The sequence below is a fragment of the Colius striatus genome, chromosome 7 (genome assembly GCF_028858725.1).
Source record: "Colius striatus isolate bColStr4 chromosome 7, bColStr4.1.hap1, whole genome shotgun sequence".
Classification (NCBI taxonomy): Eukaryota; Metazoa; Chordata; class Aves; order Coliiformes; family Coliidae; genus Colius; species Colius striatus.
In genome coordinates, this window is record NC_084765.1 from 38,198,125 (window position 1) to 38,215,490 (window position 17,366).

Genomic DNA, 17,366 nt, shown 5'->3' on the forward strand with positions numbered 1-17,366 from the left:
TTTATTGCTCAGCTTGAATCATATTGAGGGATCCTGTGCCTTCAGTATTTTGAGTCTTCCTAACCATGCCACGGCAATAAGAGCACACTTGTGAATACTAAATGAGGACTGAATTACCATCACGCACACATCCTGCATGGGAGCCAAATCAGAAGTGAAATATCATGTCACGTATGAAAGCTGAAGAACTGATTAGTTTTCACAGCATATTTATAGTTCTCATTTACAGAGAACTCAAAATACTTTAAGAAAATGGAATACTGAGTTATACCACAATAACGGAGGTAAATGGGAGCTATACACGAGTTAGGATTCTCTGTGATGGAGCTGTCTGTAGAGCAATCACTTCATTCAATATTGATAATGGGAAATGGTTTCCATGCAAACTGGGCCTTGCTCAAATCCACAGGACTTTTTACCATTGACTAAAATTGAGCACAGAACTCAGAGATAAAGGGGACAACAACAATATGCCACACTTCAGAAACAGGAATATCTCATCCATTTGGAAGAACAGAGGGAGTTTCAGGTGAGGAGAGCAAACTCATAGAAACCCAGGTATGAGCAGAAAACTGGGTTAATGTGCTGTCTGCTAGACCAAATGGCTCAGGTCTTTGAGAAATGGGACCACAACTCTGTCTCTTCTAGAATACAGTTCTGAAAAGAGCATAAATCAAAAGGGAAGACCTTATAAACAAAAGCAATATAGAAAATCCTATATCGTGCAAATTTCATAGCCAATTATGTTTCTGTAAGCTTAGGCTTTTTTTATAATTGAGGATGGAATTACACTGGAATGCAAGATTGGAAAAGGTTAAAACATTAGAAAATGCAAAGGCAACTGCAGTTCCAATTTCCAGTTTTCATCTTATTGTGACACGTGTAGTAAGTGCATTACCCCGTTTTGATCCAATTCCATTAGATATTTGTAAGTCATATACAGCGCTGGTTCATAAAACAGCTTTTGGATACTAACCAAAACGAGCTAATTAATCACAGAGGGCTAAGACAATTCCTTGCTGATGAATGGAGTGTGTAAGTTAACAAAATTATGTAAATGGTGTAAAATCAGTGAGATAAAATCACCCGATTTACGGTGGGAGATTTTTTTCCCCAGGATTGATGGGCTGCTATTTTTTCCCCTCACTATTTTCCTCAAGAACACAGGAGTGGTCATATCAAAGCAACATTCAAGGCTACATCCCATCGTGAACACGAAAGGACTGGCACTTGCGACGACTGTCCCGGAGGAAACAGGACCTTGCCTTCAGCTGGCAGAATAGGACACGGGAAGTCTTTAGACATCAGTGATTAGGTAAAGAGTTAAGTCTTCTTCAACATCCCCATCAGACCACAGTAAAGAGAGCTGGTGTGTTGGAATGGTGTTACCCCACAGCCTTTTGAAGACTATGGAATTCACCCTGCTTTTTTTCCCCCATAACATAGGCTTTATTTGAGTGCATGGGATTGAATCTCCATGTTGCTGCTCCAGCCATCAGGAAAGAGTTGTCTGTCAGAATGGGAGAGTTTCATTATCCATAAGTAGAAGAGATGTTAAGTTGCTGGTTAAGTTTTCCTTTGAGTGTGCCTGTGAGGTCCCCAGGTAATACTGGGGACAGCCCCAGTTATTACAAAGTTAAGGCAAGAGAACATTAAGTCTTTTACACAACTTCTGAACTTTCTTTCAAAGAAAGGATAAATCAACCTGGGATTAAAAAAAAAAGAGAAACTAATCACTCTTGATGGCAGGGTATTAATTATAACTGTGTGTGGGAGAAGTTAAAATGCTCTCTTATGTGTGAATTGGGAGTCTTTTCCCTACAAAAGAACTGTGTCTGTGTAGCACAGTCCTACAAATACTTGAACGAGCAGGTCTATGGCTTTCTGTGGATGTGTGTCCTGTGATTGCCTATTAGATGTCAGTGTCACCTTCCTGGTTGGGCAGCCATAACACAGCTCTTCCACACTGGTGCCATTTTTCCTTCTGTGGAAAGGAATCATCCCTCTTTTCATTTTGACGAAGCCTATATAGGGAAATTGTAGTTTTGGGACCAAGTCTGGCAGAGATTTGCACAAGGCCTGAGGAGGGCCAAGACAGAGTCAGTACTCCTGATGCAGTTTGCACTCGTGGGTTGAGCAGCAGAGTGGTGGGTGGGTGCGAGACTCGGGTCAGGACTGTGGAGCTGAGTCTTGTCCGTTTTCCAAATGGAGCTGAAATTGCCCGGTGGCACGCGGACTCCGGGGACGGCAGGCACGGACGGGCTCCGCTCCTGCGTGTACCTGCGAACACGGGTTCAAAGCGTGAAAAGACGTGGTGCGGGCGTGATGGCGGGAGAGAGCCGCCCGCTAGCGCTTCACGAGAGATGTCTGGGCAGCGACACCGCTCCCGGGTTGGAAGCGTAGCCCCGGGCCCCGCTCTCGGGACGCAGCCGTGCCCGCGCCGCGGAACCGGGGCTGTCGGCGGGACGCGCTCCCGCCACGGGACGCTCGGTCCCGGGACAGACGGTCTGCCAGACAATCCGGTCCGGAATCGCCGGTCTGAGCTGCCGGCTCGGGGGTCACCCACACAACTTCACCTGAAGTTTTTTACTCGCCCCCCCCGCGCCCCCAGCGCGGACATCGGGAGGACGAAACGGCGCAGCCTTCCGCCGGGGCTTCTCGCTCCCCGGGGCTTTGCGGGGAGCGACTGGGGCTGCTCGCTGGAGCCCGGGTTGGGGCTGGGGGGGCGGCCCGGAGGCGCGCCCCGCCGCCCCGCCCCACTCCGCCCCGCTCCGCTCGGCTCCACCGCCTCCGCGCTGCCGCCTCGCAGGGCGGCGGGTGCCGCGGGAGGCTGCTCGGTGCCGCCGCCGCCCGGGAGGGAGGTTATGTAAGGGGGGAGGGAGGCGGCGGGAGGAGGAGCAGGAGTCTCGCCGCTGCCGTGCAGCCGCAGCCAGCTGGGACCGGGGCCGGGGCCGGTACCGCTACCAGGGTGGCCGCATGTGCGAAGTGGGGACGCGGCCGCCGCTGGCCGCCGAGCGCGGGGAGCCGCCCGGGGGTGCCGCCGCCGCCGCCGAAAGGTGCCGAGATATGGGGTGAGTCCGCCGGGCCCTGGCCGTGCGTGGGTACCGAACCCGCGTGGGCGCCGCGTCCCGCCCCGGCCCTGCCCCGCGTGGGCGCCGCCTCCCGCCCCGACCCCGCGCCCAGACCCACGCGTGGGCGCCGCCTCCCGCGCCGGCCCCGCCGCAGGTGCGCCCGGCTGCCCCCGAGCGCTCCCCTGAAACCGCCGGTTTATAACGTAGTTAATCATTTCCCTCCCGCTCGGAGCAGCGGCGGGGAGGCTCCCGCCCGGGCCGCCGGCGCAGCGGGCAGCGGAGAAAAAACACCCCCGGTACGGTACCGGTGGCAAAATCTCCGGGGCAGTAAGGCGAGGAGGAGCTGAGGGTGTCGCGGCATGGGGGAGGTTGATGCGGGGCCGGGGGTCCGGTCTCCCGCCGGGCAGCTGCGGGATGTGCCGCCGGTCTGAGCAGCGAGTTCATTGTCAGATGTGCCTTGCTGTGGTTCAGCGAGAGCTCTCGGCAGCCGGAGGCACACAATAAACTTGCCTGAACTGTGGTAGTTGTTTAGAAATTTGTGTAAATATTACCCCCTACACACTCCTCGGGGTTTTTTTTTAACATGCCAGAAATCTCTGGTTGTATGCGATGGTCTCTTGGAGAACGAATGTATCAAAAAAATCGTCCTGCGTTTTTCCTCTCCTCTAACTTTAACGAGAGGACAAAAGCCAAATGCTGGCATTAGAGCAGTTTGTGAGCTAAATATCAGGAAACAGAGGTTAACGTTGTGCTTTTGGCTTGAGCTATATATAGGTCTGAGATCCTTTCGACCAGAATGTCTTGGGGGATTCCAAACCCACACATTTAATTTGCTTTATTTTTATCCTATTATGTTCTCTTACACCTTTTCTCTTCCTTCACTCTCCTCAGTCCCCTGTGGCAAGGAATCATTCTCTGGTTTCTGAGCTTCCTCATGCTGCTTCCAACTATGCAAACTCATACTATAGATTTGTTTATTATTGTCAAAGGGATATAATTCAAGACAATATGGATAAATAATGAATTAAAGTGCCATGCGTGTGTCTGAATTTGATACCCAGGAGTACTGAATAGCAGTACAGGGGCAAAGGGAGAAATAAGATCTAAGTGAGTATCTCCCTGTGTTTCACTTCAAGATTACAAGGGACTCACCTGTTTCTTAATTATGTAAAGTTCCACTGGAAAATAAAACAGAAACTGTCCTTGGGATTGCAGAAAGAAGCATCAAAACCTGGCTGGAGCAGTGCTGCCCCACTGAGTCCAGGATGGTCAGAAACACCCATCCAAGGGAAACTTGCCTTCATCATTTTACCTGAGCATCTCTAAAGGGAAATATTTTGTCGTCATTTTACACTGTTTCTATACTGGTAGAACAGTTTAGCTTGAAAAGTTTAGCAGTGTCTTGGGAGGACTTGAGAGGAAGGTCGCAGTGGTACCCTACTCCTGTCAGTTGTAGCTCTGGGCTTGGTATAGTCCTGATCTGCCTCCAGAGCTCTTCAAGCCATGAAGGGCTCGAAGACTTTTGAGTGCTCTGGTTGTGCTCGTGTCTTGCACTCCAACACACACTATGTTGAATCATGTAGACTTATTCAGGTGTGAGGCACATTCACTAGTCTAGTTCAATATCCTGATTTAATGTGGTTCTCTTCAAGTAAGTTATTTTGGTCTTACATCAGTGCACGTGAGTCAGGCTCCCAGCATCATTCATTCCCAGGGTTTCGGCGTGGGTTGTACACACTCATACACTCTGTACAGAGTGCACACAAGGTGGGGTTTTTTTGATGTACGTTTTGCCAGTGTCTCAGTCAGTTTCTTACCATTCACCTTTCTCATACAGAGAACTTGAAGTTACGTTTGTGGTTGTGTTCTTGCAGCCATGGCTTAGCACGTGTGAGACAGGAGCAACCTCCCTGTAGCTTCCTCCCTATTCTATTTCTGCTAGCAAGTGCTTCACCTCTGTATGCTCCAGCTTTTCCTTCTGTGAAATGGGCACTTCTGTACTCATCTGTCTTTGTGAAGCCTGTTGTGAACGGAGTGTGGAGCTGAGTCTTTCTTATAGATTTTGTCCCAGGTGTTCCAGTGGGATTTGTTTCCTGGGCACGTTTTGGTGTCGTGTATGGGGCATGTTCTCGCAGAAATTGTGACAATAACAACTCTTACATCTTCATTTTAATTTTTGTTCCTGGGGGTGGCCATTGCTAATGATTCATTTAAATGCTACCTATGGATTTGGCAGTGACTGATGGTGCTATGAAACCTGATCCAAGCTACTCAAGCACAGCAGAGCTATTTAAATTGCTTATTAGCTGTGAGCTGAGCTATTTAAACTGTTGTTTTAATTCGACTTACTAGGCAGCAAGGTAGCATCACATTTTACAAAAGTAATTTACATGTTTGAAAAAAAATTAATGCCTGTAATTCAGGAGATGTGAAAACAATGTTGTAAAAAAGAAGTGTCCAGGGAAAACAAAATCTGTTTCAGTGCCCATTAAAGTCAATGTGAAGGTTCCTGCTGCCTGAAACACATTGTCTTTGGGTCAAGCCACCATTAAGGATCTCACTGGCTAAATGTTTACTTTAAAGGGAACAAATCTGTTCCTAATTCACCATTGTCTTCTACTGAGCGTATCTGATAACTGCTGTTACCTCAACAGTCTTAGAGCTTAAACTTTAGCTATTTGAAAACCACAGTGTAATGCATTTACAGCTGCAGAAATTTTTGTTTGAAAATACCAGCAGATTTGTGTTTTGTTGTTGCAAGCCAACACAACCAAGAAAGTGTCTCTCTTGTCTATGGCTCTGATTTTAGTGAGCTGTACCTACATATCTAATAGCTGTGGTCTGATTCAGTTTGACTCCAATTTAAGCAGTCTAAGCTAACTTTCCATTTAAAGGGATGCTTCAGGTCTAGTTATTACGTGATTTAGGGAGGTATTGGATAGCTGCTTTATTTGTGCTTACATTCTTGTACTATTTTAGTATCTTTGTCCTTATCTGCCTGTTAGAAAATATTCCTTGTTACGAGGCGTGCGACAAGGATCCTGTTTGGATTAGACCTGTAAATCACTTCATTGCTGCTCAAGCTGTTATTTATATTATCTGTTGGATTAAAACTCAACTAATGTAAATACCCTCTAGCAATAAAATTGAATTTAAAATCGGTTTTATAACTCATATGAACATGAAAATCAGGCCTCTGAGTGTTAAATTATTGCAGAAAGCTGTACAACAACGTAGGAGTGTGTGTTATACAGGTTAATGATGGACTAGCTCATAGCACACATTTCTTTTGACTGATAAGGGCTGGCTTCTCTGTGCTGCTTCCACAGGGGCTAATGTGGTAAATTAGTCCTATCTGGCTGGGATTCATCCATACCTCTCTCAGGTGGGCCTTGAGCCCACACCTTCCTCCAGGAAGGTGGGAAAAGGTTGGTTTCCAAGCCTGGATCAAGCAGTGAAGTAATCTCAAGGAGACTGGACTCATGGCCAAAACTCTACTCTTCCTGTGATATTTTCATGACAAGGTGAAGTTGGGGGCCTATGTTTCTGAGAGCAGTCATATTTAATGTTTTTATTATGCAGTGACATTTAAGAGCATCAGCCTTGTACTCTTCTGCTGTTAGCAAGAGTAACGTCCCTTGGCCAGCATGCGGCTTTAGGTGGGGTGTGAAAGGCAAACAAATGGGAAGGCAAAGAAAGGAGAAGGTGAAGGAAACAGAAGATGGGATGAGGCTAGTGTTACAGGAAGGCATTAATTTTGGATGGTGTTCAAGCTGGCCTTTCTGGGTACCAGCAGTACTTTAGATACCATGGTAATAAGCTTCGCCTAAGCAGCTCCGTAGCAGGGAACGGCACGTTGCAGAGGAAATTCACCTTGGCTGTTGTCCAGCTCCTACTGGAATCCATGAGAGTCTCACACCAGCTGCCTCCAAAGTTTGGCTAAGCCATCTGTCCACGAGGGAAGGGGGCATCCAGGTACCCCAGGAGTGGTGAGCAGGTAACAGCACCCAGCTTCTACTACAAAGCAGAGCTGGGACAAGCATGTGCCCAAACACAGCTGAATTGCTGCCATGATCTCAGGGACTCTTGAGATTTTAAGGTCAGCAGCTTCATTTCAGTTCCTAGCTCAGGGGGACAGAGTGTATCAGGCATTATCTGACCGGTGATGGTGTTGGTGTTAAAGGGACTGAGATTCAATAGATGGTGAAGCTGCTCATCTCATCATTTCTGAAGCAGCTGACTGGGGATGCTTGATTCTTCACAGCCTTTGTTCCTTATGTAGCTGTTTCCATTTTGCAGAGTGTATATAAACAGCTGCTGCTCTGACTTGCAAAATTTGGTATTTCTGCATATAGATATAGGTGCCTGTACAAAATCCAGTGGAAAAGTCGGGTCCAGAGAACTTTGAGTTCTGGAGCAGTATGTTGGGTTCACTGAAGTGGATGAGAAAACACCATTGACTGCAACAGTATCTGTAAAACCTTTTATATGTAGTTCCCTTCTGTATTTAACCCAATTTAAATAAAGTGAGAGAGGCAGGAGACTTAGGGGGTGGGGAGGGGGAAGAAGAAGAAGAAAAAAGAAAGGGCAAAGAGCTATATTGTCATAAGGATCTGTGTATGCTTAGGATTTTGGTGTGGTTGCATTCAAGTGAGTGAACAAACGTGTAACATCCTGTCTCATCCAAGTCTTCCATCAAGTCAGAGACCTTGTTGCCTCTCACAGAGTTATGTGAGGAGTTTGTAACAGTGCAGATAGATGCATATAACTGAATTTGGGCAAAAATCTCCTGTATGAATAAGCTCCAAAGAGAACGTGAGATTGGGAGAAACTACAAAACAAGCTAATGAAAGAGTAGCAGAAAGAAATGATGAAAGAATGATTGGCAAGAAAGACAAAGTGGGATAAGAAAATAATCGCAGAGTCTGCTAGAGATAAGTTCAGCCAATTACAACTGGAAAAATCTGCCAGTACCACAACTAGCTTGAGTGCCTTGATGATAATTTTACCAAAATCTGCTCATTGTCTGCTCTACAGACAACGCTGTAGAGTGAACTGAAAGAAAGTGTAATGCTAAGGGTGATCGTAGTCAAGTTGCTTTCAGCTGTAACCTAATTAATTACCACTGTTAATTTGATTATCACTTGAGAAAAAACTTTTCAATAAAATATCCTCCACAGAGCTGGGATATCCTTCAAGCCCTTCATCCTATCTGAAAAGAGGAGGGTGAGGAGGTCTCCTGGTAACAAAGGCATCGTTTGAAATGGTAAAAACAAAACTATTTGATGTTCAGTTCCTTTAAACTGAAAGTAGTTTTAACTGGTTCAAGATCTATCAAAGTGTCTTAAACTGTACAAGCGTATTCCCAGCGTGTCTGAAACAGGCAGAGTTTGCTGAGAACCCAAGAGTAAGGACAACAGCCTGGTTCTGCATCTAGATTGTGCTGTGTGTCCCCTTTATTCCTTTATTTGGCTGTATTAAGTCAGTGCCTACAATAAATAGCCTCACCCATGAACATATATTTAAGGACACCTAAGAATTTTGAATGAGCTGTTGGTTTTCCTGTTGACTTTGTGATAGGGTGTGTGCAGAGTGGGAAGGTCCTTGATCCTGAAGCTTGCTACAGTCAAATCTCTGCCTGCTTTCACCTTGAATGCTGTCCATTGTGTTTGTGCACTTGGTGCACTGCAAATACAGCCTGTAACTTGTTTATACTGTGTTTTGGTCGTGGCTCTTTAGGATGTTAATGTGCTTAGGGGAACGTATTTCAACTATGTTTCTGTGATAATTCAGCTGTACACTGTAAATAGCCTACAATCCTGTTATTAAATCTCAGAATGTGACAAGGGCACTGCCTTCAAACCAAGACAGGAAGCGTTTAAGCTTGAACATTAAGAGAAGCACTTTTAATGGCAAGAGGAATTAGGAAGGGAATAGACCATTAGGATCAGGGAAGGTTACTGCTGTGCCATAGTCACACGTCACCCAGCACAGGTTAGAGACTGTGTGAGCAGGGGTTGTGTAATATGTACTCATGCAAAATGTACAAGATGAGATTGGATGATGCAGTTGATCTTTGATTATATTTTTGATGACACATCCTAGTTGCTCTCTGCCTGTTTGTAAGAGAGATCTGCTCGCTGCTGCTGGCTTGGATGCTCTGTGCTTAGCTCATACGTGACACGAGTAGCTGACTGCTTACTCCTCATTGACGTAGCAACTATTACAGGCTTTTGGAATCACTTGGAAATGCTTCAGAATGGTAATTTTACCACTGGGGTCAGGATTAAAATGAAGATAATATTTTAAATAATTGATGCTTGAGGCATTTTAGGGTTTGTTTAAAAGAATTTGATGCTGCTGGATGACATCACCAAGCGGGACAGCCTGCTTAATGACTCATAGGGGAGCAGGAGGCTCAGCTGTGTAGGTGTTTTAGGATTTGTGGGCTTCATGTTGAAGGCTGGCAAGACTGGGAGCTTTAGCTGCAAAACAACTGTGGCTTTCTCATGAAGACTGAGTAGATTTGACACAGGGGAAAGAGGGCCTGGCAATGGAGGTGTGAGCACAAGTGAGTGGTGGTTACTGTGCAAAGCTTGTTCACTTCAGTGGCAGCGAATTCTCCTCTCCTGCCTCCCCCACACACACTAGTCCGATTATATTTATTTAACATGCCTTATCAGACTGCAAAATCGTAAGAATTCCTGAAGGGACAAACTGTTTTCTTTCCTTCTGGAAGTTTCTCTGCAGCCTGCAGGATTTGGAAACTCAAACCCTGCTACAATTCAAAAGAAATTTTCTGCAGAAGTTACACTTTTCTGCCTGTGCATCAAAGGGCCTGAGAGAGCCCTCTGGAGCTACTGGCTGTAGTTCCCTGTTAGCATTTGCATTATAATAATAGAAGTCCTGCACCTGCATTCTTAGGCAAGGTTTAGTACATCAGTGCAGCAAGAGAGCAAAGGCCTCTGTGGAATATGTTTAAAAATATGTATCCAGCTTGTATAACATTTTTTCCTGAAGCTGCTTCTAGTTGTACTGAGGATCCTTCCTTGTGGACTGTGTATAAGTACTTAACTGTAAATATTTGTTTGCCTCTGATTAACATTACAGTAGATTCTTCTTGGGTGTGGAACACTGTGTTTTGGGGGGGAAATTACAACATTTAAATCTTGCATGTCTCTGAAGGGAAATGTTAATTTTATTACGTGGAGGTGTGAGCATCTTCTTTTTCGGTGTTCATTACTTATTGCTTTATCCCTGGAAGAAGGACAGGTGGTGTAGACAGAGCTGGGAGTATTTAGCAAGGCTTTTCATGTTAAACACATAGTACTTCAAGATGCACACTGTCTCTCCTTCATATAAATTGCATTACAGTGACCGACTCAAGTTCTTTGTTTTTGGTGAGTTGCTCTATAATCTGTAACAGCAACATTTTGTTGTTGCCTTTGTTTCATTCCCTGATTTTATCAGGTGCTTGTATTCCAGCTTCCCACTATAAATCTGTTGCACACATCTAAAATGTCTCCCTGCAGTTGTTAAAGTGGAGACATGTGATCTGGTTTGTGATACTGAAAAATTGTCAATGAGAGCATTTGAAAAAAACAGGAGAAATTCTCTGAGATGAGCCGTGCAAAACGTTCCCAAGCAGTACACAGGGCTGCTCTGGGCTGCTTGGAGGATGCCTAAGAACCGTGGGGAGAGTCTGACACCTTATTATTGTTTTATTTTGGAGATGGTGATGTCTAAAGACAAGGCAGGAGCTCTCTTCTGGAGGTAGTTCAGACACTAGTGCAAAGACAATAGAAGTGTCATTGTCTACCTGCCTCTGCTGTGATATTTCTAACCAGGGTGTACCTTTAGGTAAAGCCCTCACCTCTTATACTTTCATGTAGTCCAAACCCTGGGTAACCCCAAAGCTGAAATACTCCTCCTTGGACTGCCAGGAGGTTTCTGCCCAGGCAGGACAGCCCCAAGGTGCTCATGGATACCCACTGTCCTTGGGTATACAGAATGGAGATAAAAACATCTTTGGATTCAATGTAGATGTATAATCCAGTGATAGTTATAATAATCCCCTCTCCACCAGATGGGATAGGGAGAAATTTGTTCTTTGATGAAACAATAACAGAGATTTAGTTGCCTAAAACTCTGCAGCACACAGGTAAATGAGAGCTCTCTCTTTTCATGGTGTTTGTTGCTTATGTACTCCTGTAGAAAGGTTCTGTTTCCTATTGCTTATAGAGGTGATCTTCATAAGCATGTATGTAAGGTGTCTTCTAAAAAATGCTAATACATTAAAAGGAGTCTAATTTGGTTTATGGTCCTTTTCAAGATGACCACAAACTGGCTTGACTGAGAACAGGGATTTGTCACTTCACTGCACCTACCCAAATTCAAGGAAATTCAATTAAAAGCTTGAGTCTGTAATTTCAATTACAGTGAAGCACAACAGCTGTGGATCACGAGTCAGATCTCGGGAAGGGAGCTGTTGGTTTGGAAGTTATCTGGAGTAGATGAGGAGGCTGCTAGCCCCCTCCCAGGCAGATTCAGAAGTGTGCCCAAGTCTGTTCTTCTTCAGGGAACTTTCCTTTCCCCTCTGAGCCTCTTCCAGCTTCCTCTGTTCTTTGGAGCAGGGTAATGGGTGTTTGTGCATAATGTGAAATTCCACTTCATCTTCAAGAGATCCGAAGGACAAATAACATCTTTAATGTTTCTGTGTGATCCTCAAAAATGTTCCCTGAACAGAAATATCCAAGCATCTCTTTGAGACCTTCAAAATTGCCTAGTATGGAAGATTCATCAGCTTTCAAGTACCTAGTCATATGCAGTCTGATGCTCCCAGCTCCTCTCTTGTCCAGTTTTGCTTTTCCAGACTTCTCTGCACAGCCTGTGGTTCTGCAGAGGGCTGTGGGGAGAGCTTCGTCCTTCAGCTGGGCTGGGCTCCTTATGAAGCCTGGGACAAACATCTCTCCTGCAGTTACTGTTACCTGCTTTTCACTGTGCAGAAAAGGTCTGTTGTGATTTTTTTCTTCAGTCTTGGAGCAGTAATCCTGCATATGTATTGTTCAGATCTTTGCAAGAACTTTTCTTCATTGAGTTAGAAATTAGCATTTCAAATTCTATGGGGGAGAAGTTGCCAAAGTTTTTATATTTTAAGCTTAGAGTTTGGAACAGAATCAAAATATCTAATCCAATTTGCATTCCCTGCTTGGTCTTTCTTCCCTGCCTTATGAATTGGCATCCTTGTCCTTAGGAGGTAGAGCAATATTGTGTAGCTCTGCAAAGCTTCTCCCATGAAATATGAAAGTAACATTGCAGTGATTTGCAACACGCTTTCCAATAACTGTTAAATTAGGTTAATGTGGTTGTACTGGAAAGAGTTTATGCTCATCAACTGCTTTACAGGATGGCCTCTGAGTTACTGGCCAGAAGAGAAAATAGACATGTGATCACTGGGAATGGGATGGTTCAGTGCTGGCTGTTATTCCTTAAAAGAATGGCTGATTTCCATGACTTAAATGGGGTGGTCTGAAGTTTGCACCATGAGTCTAAGTTAGTTTTCCTCCTGGGTTTTTTTTTTTTTGGTCTCCTTTTGGCACTCCTCCCTCCCTGTGGTGACGTGGGAGCTGCTGCAGCTTTCCCTGGGGAGGAGAGCCTGGCTGGTGCCTGGGGCAGCAGCACCTCTGAGCCCAAGTCAAAGTGTTGGCTCAGACGACTGTGGAAAAACACAGGGCTGGTCTGGGTTGTCTAGGGAGAGACCAGCAGCTGAAATGCTCTATTTCTACCTTTCAGGAGCAGCAAAGCTTCCTAAAAGAAAGAGGGATCTGTAATAGAGACCTTACGGGTCAAATGGATTTAATTCTTAGGGTGCTAAAGTGTGAAGGTGCAAAAAGCATAGTAAGAATTTCTCACCAGTTGGCACCATATCCTCAGTAGCTGAGTGAGTACTTGATCCATTCTGCATGCTAACACCAGGCACTAATTTTAGATCACAGGGACTATGAAGAGTTCAATTTCGCTCTTGATTTGCTATAATTGACTTATGGCAAATAGGGGAAACTGGTGCATAAACTTTCTTCTCCCCCAATAGGGGAGATGTCTGCTTCCACTAGCAAAGAATCTCCCACCATAAGAGTGCACTCAAATCACTGTGGAATAAAAGATATCATTTTTAGTCCCATTTTAAAGCAAATAAATGTTGAGAATTTTGTTCTGACAATGAAGCAAAAAATGATTTAATTTGTGTAATATGGATTTTTATTATAGCATGAAAGTCTGTGTAGAATTTATGAGCTGATCTTGCTCACGTGTGTTTGGTATAAAGAAGCAGTAACTTAGAGCAGAACAGGATCCTCTATCTACTCTGTCATTGTTTTGAAGGGTAAATTCACCACTTCAAAAATCTCACAGAAGGTTCAAAGCCCCATAACAGAAGTATTAGTAAAGGCCACAGCCATAAGCAGGTTGTGTCATCTGGGATGTGTGTTAAACTGGTGCCTTATCCACTGAGTGCTTTGTTTGCATTTGGTATATACCATGAGCCACTGGCTTTGTGCTGAAGTAGCACTCTAGAACTTAGCCATGGCTTATCTAGCTGGCAGTGAGAAGGATGAGCCTCTGGTCACCATCCAGCCTCTTTGTTTTGTTTCACAGGATTACTGGGGCATATTTCTATCCTTTTGTAGTTGATTCCTCTTTTGGAAGCAGACATGGGGGCAGCTAAATACATATTGTGTATGCATAGTCCTACTCCAAAGACCCTGCAGTCTTGTGGTTTAGGCAGTCCTCCAATGCATTTGCATGGGCCAGGGCTGGATGTATGGCTGCCTTTAAAAATAAGACAGTAACTTCAATGTGTTCTTTGCTCCCTGGTTGAAAAAGGCTTAGGAAAAAAGATACCAGGAAAAGAAAGTATTGTGTATCACTGCTGCCAGCTCACAGGGCAGCAAACAGTGGCAACTACATCAGGGCACCGCACAACAGCTAAAATGAGGCTTGTTATCCCCTGCATATCAGAACAGCTCTGTGCTCTGGCTGAGGACCCAGTACACAGCCTGTCTCATCAATAAGTGCGACACCCGCAGGCCCTCGCGCCGGCACTGACCAGGGGCGCTGGGAGAGAGCCCAGCCCCAGCGTGCCGGCCCATCCGCACCCATCGTTTGGATCTACATCACCTCATCGCTTTAAACATTCGGTTGAGTGTTAATATACTTTCAGCACGGTGGAAATAATCACCATATGGCTGTAAGATTTGCCATCTGTCCAGAGATGCTGAAATACAATTAGTCTGTGTAGTCCATTTATCAATCTATAAGTGACAATATCCACAGTCCTGGCAACTTTGGCTGCTGACAGAATCAGCACTTGCATGGGCCCTACCTGTCTGCCCTTGTTACAATCAATATATAAATGAGATGGAAGCAAATCCCTTTATTCAGCTGTGTCCTTCACCCTTGACAGAAAGGGGGGAAAAAAGGGTCTATATTGGTGTAAATGAGACTGAGGAAATGTTATGCCTTAATTTTTGTAGCACTGATTGGATTTTTACGTCTAGTAGACCTTAATTTCATAAGGCAAAGCCAGATTTACTTGCTGTCTTTCAATCAAGAAGTACCAGCAGGACAGAGTATGTCACAGGGGGGAAAAAAAGAATTATTAAATCTTCTCCTGTTGTATTAACGTCCAAGGCACAAAAAGCTAAATGTTAGAAACATGAGAAACGTGATCATTAGCATCATACAGGCAAGATTTTATTTCTCCAAGGCTTCTTGTTTGACAAGTGAGAAGATGCCTTTTCAGCAGGGTGAAGAATTTTTTGGAAAAAAAGGCCAAGACCTTTTTATTTTAAAATTACTAATGATCTGCCACTATAAGGGGCCTGACTTCCAACTGCTCCTGCCAAATCTAGCCCCTGGCAGATGTCCCAGCCTCCTCAAAACATGGGTTGGATTTGTAGTGGTTAGTGTATGCCCAGGAAATAGCTTAATCTTTGTATTTGATTTTCCATATCATGCAAGATGAGTCTGGGCAATAACTTTATAATAAGAATGTGTGCTATGTTTTGTTTGCTCTACAAATTTTCAACCAGCCCACGCTAACTTTTGAGACTGCTGACCTAAGAGTGTCATTTTGGGCTTTTTTCCCCCCCTCCAAATTTGTATTACAGCCTGTAGTTATGGAATCTGCATCCCATGAAAAATACTGATACTTGATATTAAATCCTCCCATAGCCCACCTGTACCTCATATAACCCCCAAAGTTGGAGGTCTTGGCATGCACAAATTGGAAGTGCCAAGGGTGGGTCAGAAATAGGTGTTGAGGTTCAGGAATTTCTAGGATAAGCTGCTTACAATATTACCTTCAAATGTGCAATTTGTGGTGTTAGCAAGTTGTAGGGGTTTAGTTTTCTGGTTTTGCTGTTACAGGGCGCTGGGTTGTGGTGAGGGCAGTAGTGAGTTTTTTGATTTGTGGATAGTTTCTCATGAAAAACCTGTTTAAGGTTTCGAAATGTAAGAGGTTTTTCTCTCTGAAGCTTGGGAGATTACTAGAGGATCTTCACTTTTATGCTGGGGTTGCTGATAGCTTTTTATACTAACTAATAAATGTACATATCTGAGATCTGTACTGTAAATCTGATGGCAACAGATGGTGTTATATTTTTAAAGATTAACGTGAATAATGTTAGCTTCTAAATGTTTGAAATTTCCTTTGTATTTTTAACTTGAAGCAGAAGAAATGTGTCATTGTGTGATCTTATTGGCTGTTAGTAAATGCATTAGTTTCAAGAACTGTGTCCCTGAGTTCCTTAGAGAGGTGCTGCCTGTATGCTAGCAGCGACCAAAATACACCAGTCATTGGTTCTATTGGTCTATTCAAATTGCCAGAAAATGGAAATGTGCTTTGTTGGGGTTTTTTTTCCCAGATAGTCTAATTTAAACTGTGTTGAGTGGGGAATGACACTGGCTTTAGCTTTGCTTGTCTGTGCCCAACACCTTGCACTTTCCCATCTGCAGCTGTGGGGTTCCTGGCTGGGAGCACGGGGGGATATGCTTGTTCTGGAACCTCTTTGCTGTTTTTAATACACTGCCTTTGGTGCTTTTGACTACATTCGGTGATTTTTGTCTTCTAGATGGTTTCCTCTAGAAGCAGGCTGGTAGCAACAAATCTATTTAAACATGTCAGTGCTGTTGCCAGCACGGGCAAGATGATACATGTGCCAAAACCCCTGTGCAGACATTGGTTTGCGTAATTCTAGTATCTTACAGGGTAAATAGCTTATTTTTAAATTGCTTTTAATTTTTACATGCTTAAGTATCATTAAAGGCATGCATCCGTGTATTCAACCAAATGTTGACACCCTTTTTCTTGCAGTCTCATGAAGCAGTCAGACCTGTGTGTTTTATCATCCCAGGTGCTCTGGCAGCACCTCAGGTCACAGTGTGTGCCAGCACAGGGTGCACACCATGTCCTGGCTGTGCTGCCTGCACAAGGTGCTGGCCACCGGGATGGGCAAAGCCTTATCGTTTGCCTCTGATGTTATGGTTGGTAGAATTCCTTATTGGATCCTTTAGGCAGTAGATCAAAGAGGGTTATACAACTTATTCTTTGAACTAAACTGATTGACTTTTTCCCCTCTGCCCAGTGCAAGTGGTAGAAAAGCCTCAGGCAGAGTGTTTGAATAGGACATAGGAAAGCATATCAATAGTTACATGCATGGATTAGTGCACAAAAGGACTCTCCACCAAGGATCTTCTTAGTTCTGTGGTGTTTGGAATAATGCAGTGTTTAATCATATTATTTTGTAATAGTGAGGATTTGATTATGCTACCGATTAAAACCAACTTTGCAGATTTCTTTGTGCAAAGATAGCCTCATCTGCCATGCAAATTCTTATAGCATGGGAGGAGAAAAAGTCCTGAACATAAATATGCAGCACTGGTGGGGTCAGTGGGCTTTTACGTGCACAAAGACACACATGGTCTTTCACTTCAGTCTCTGTATAGGTACCTTGTACTTGACCATATACCCTCTGACATTTAATCTCTTAATTTTTAAAGTGATCACCAAACAGCACATACAACCTCAAAATATCCTCAGCCCTCTGCCACACAAAAGGTACAGTGCAAAAGATTATTAATAGTGACTCCACGAGCACACAAAAGGATTTTCCTGCTCGCTTACAAACGCAAAAGGAGTTACTGTCTTCCTCCAAAATTATGTCTAGATTATTTCTCTTCTTTAATCTTTTCCCATGCTAACTCTAGATGTGTATGGTGTCTGATATGGGATGAGGA

At 44.4% G+C, this 17,366-nt stretch overlaps 1 protein-coding gene across 1 annotated transcript in view; it reads left to right on the top strand.

Moving 5' to 3' along the window:
• The first annotated feature begins 2,976 nt into the window (after window positions 1-2,976).
• HOMER2 (homer scaffold protein 2) overlaps window positions 2,977-17,366 on the top strand; it is a 56,923-nt gene continuing 42,533 nt past the window's right edge. The window contains exon 1 of the mRNA XM_062000435.1: window positions 2,977-3,071. Within this exon, the coding sequence (XP_061856419.1) occupies window positions 2,977-3,071 (95 nt within the window). The remainder of the gene's footprint in view (window positions 3,072-17,366) is intronic.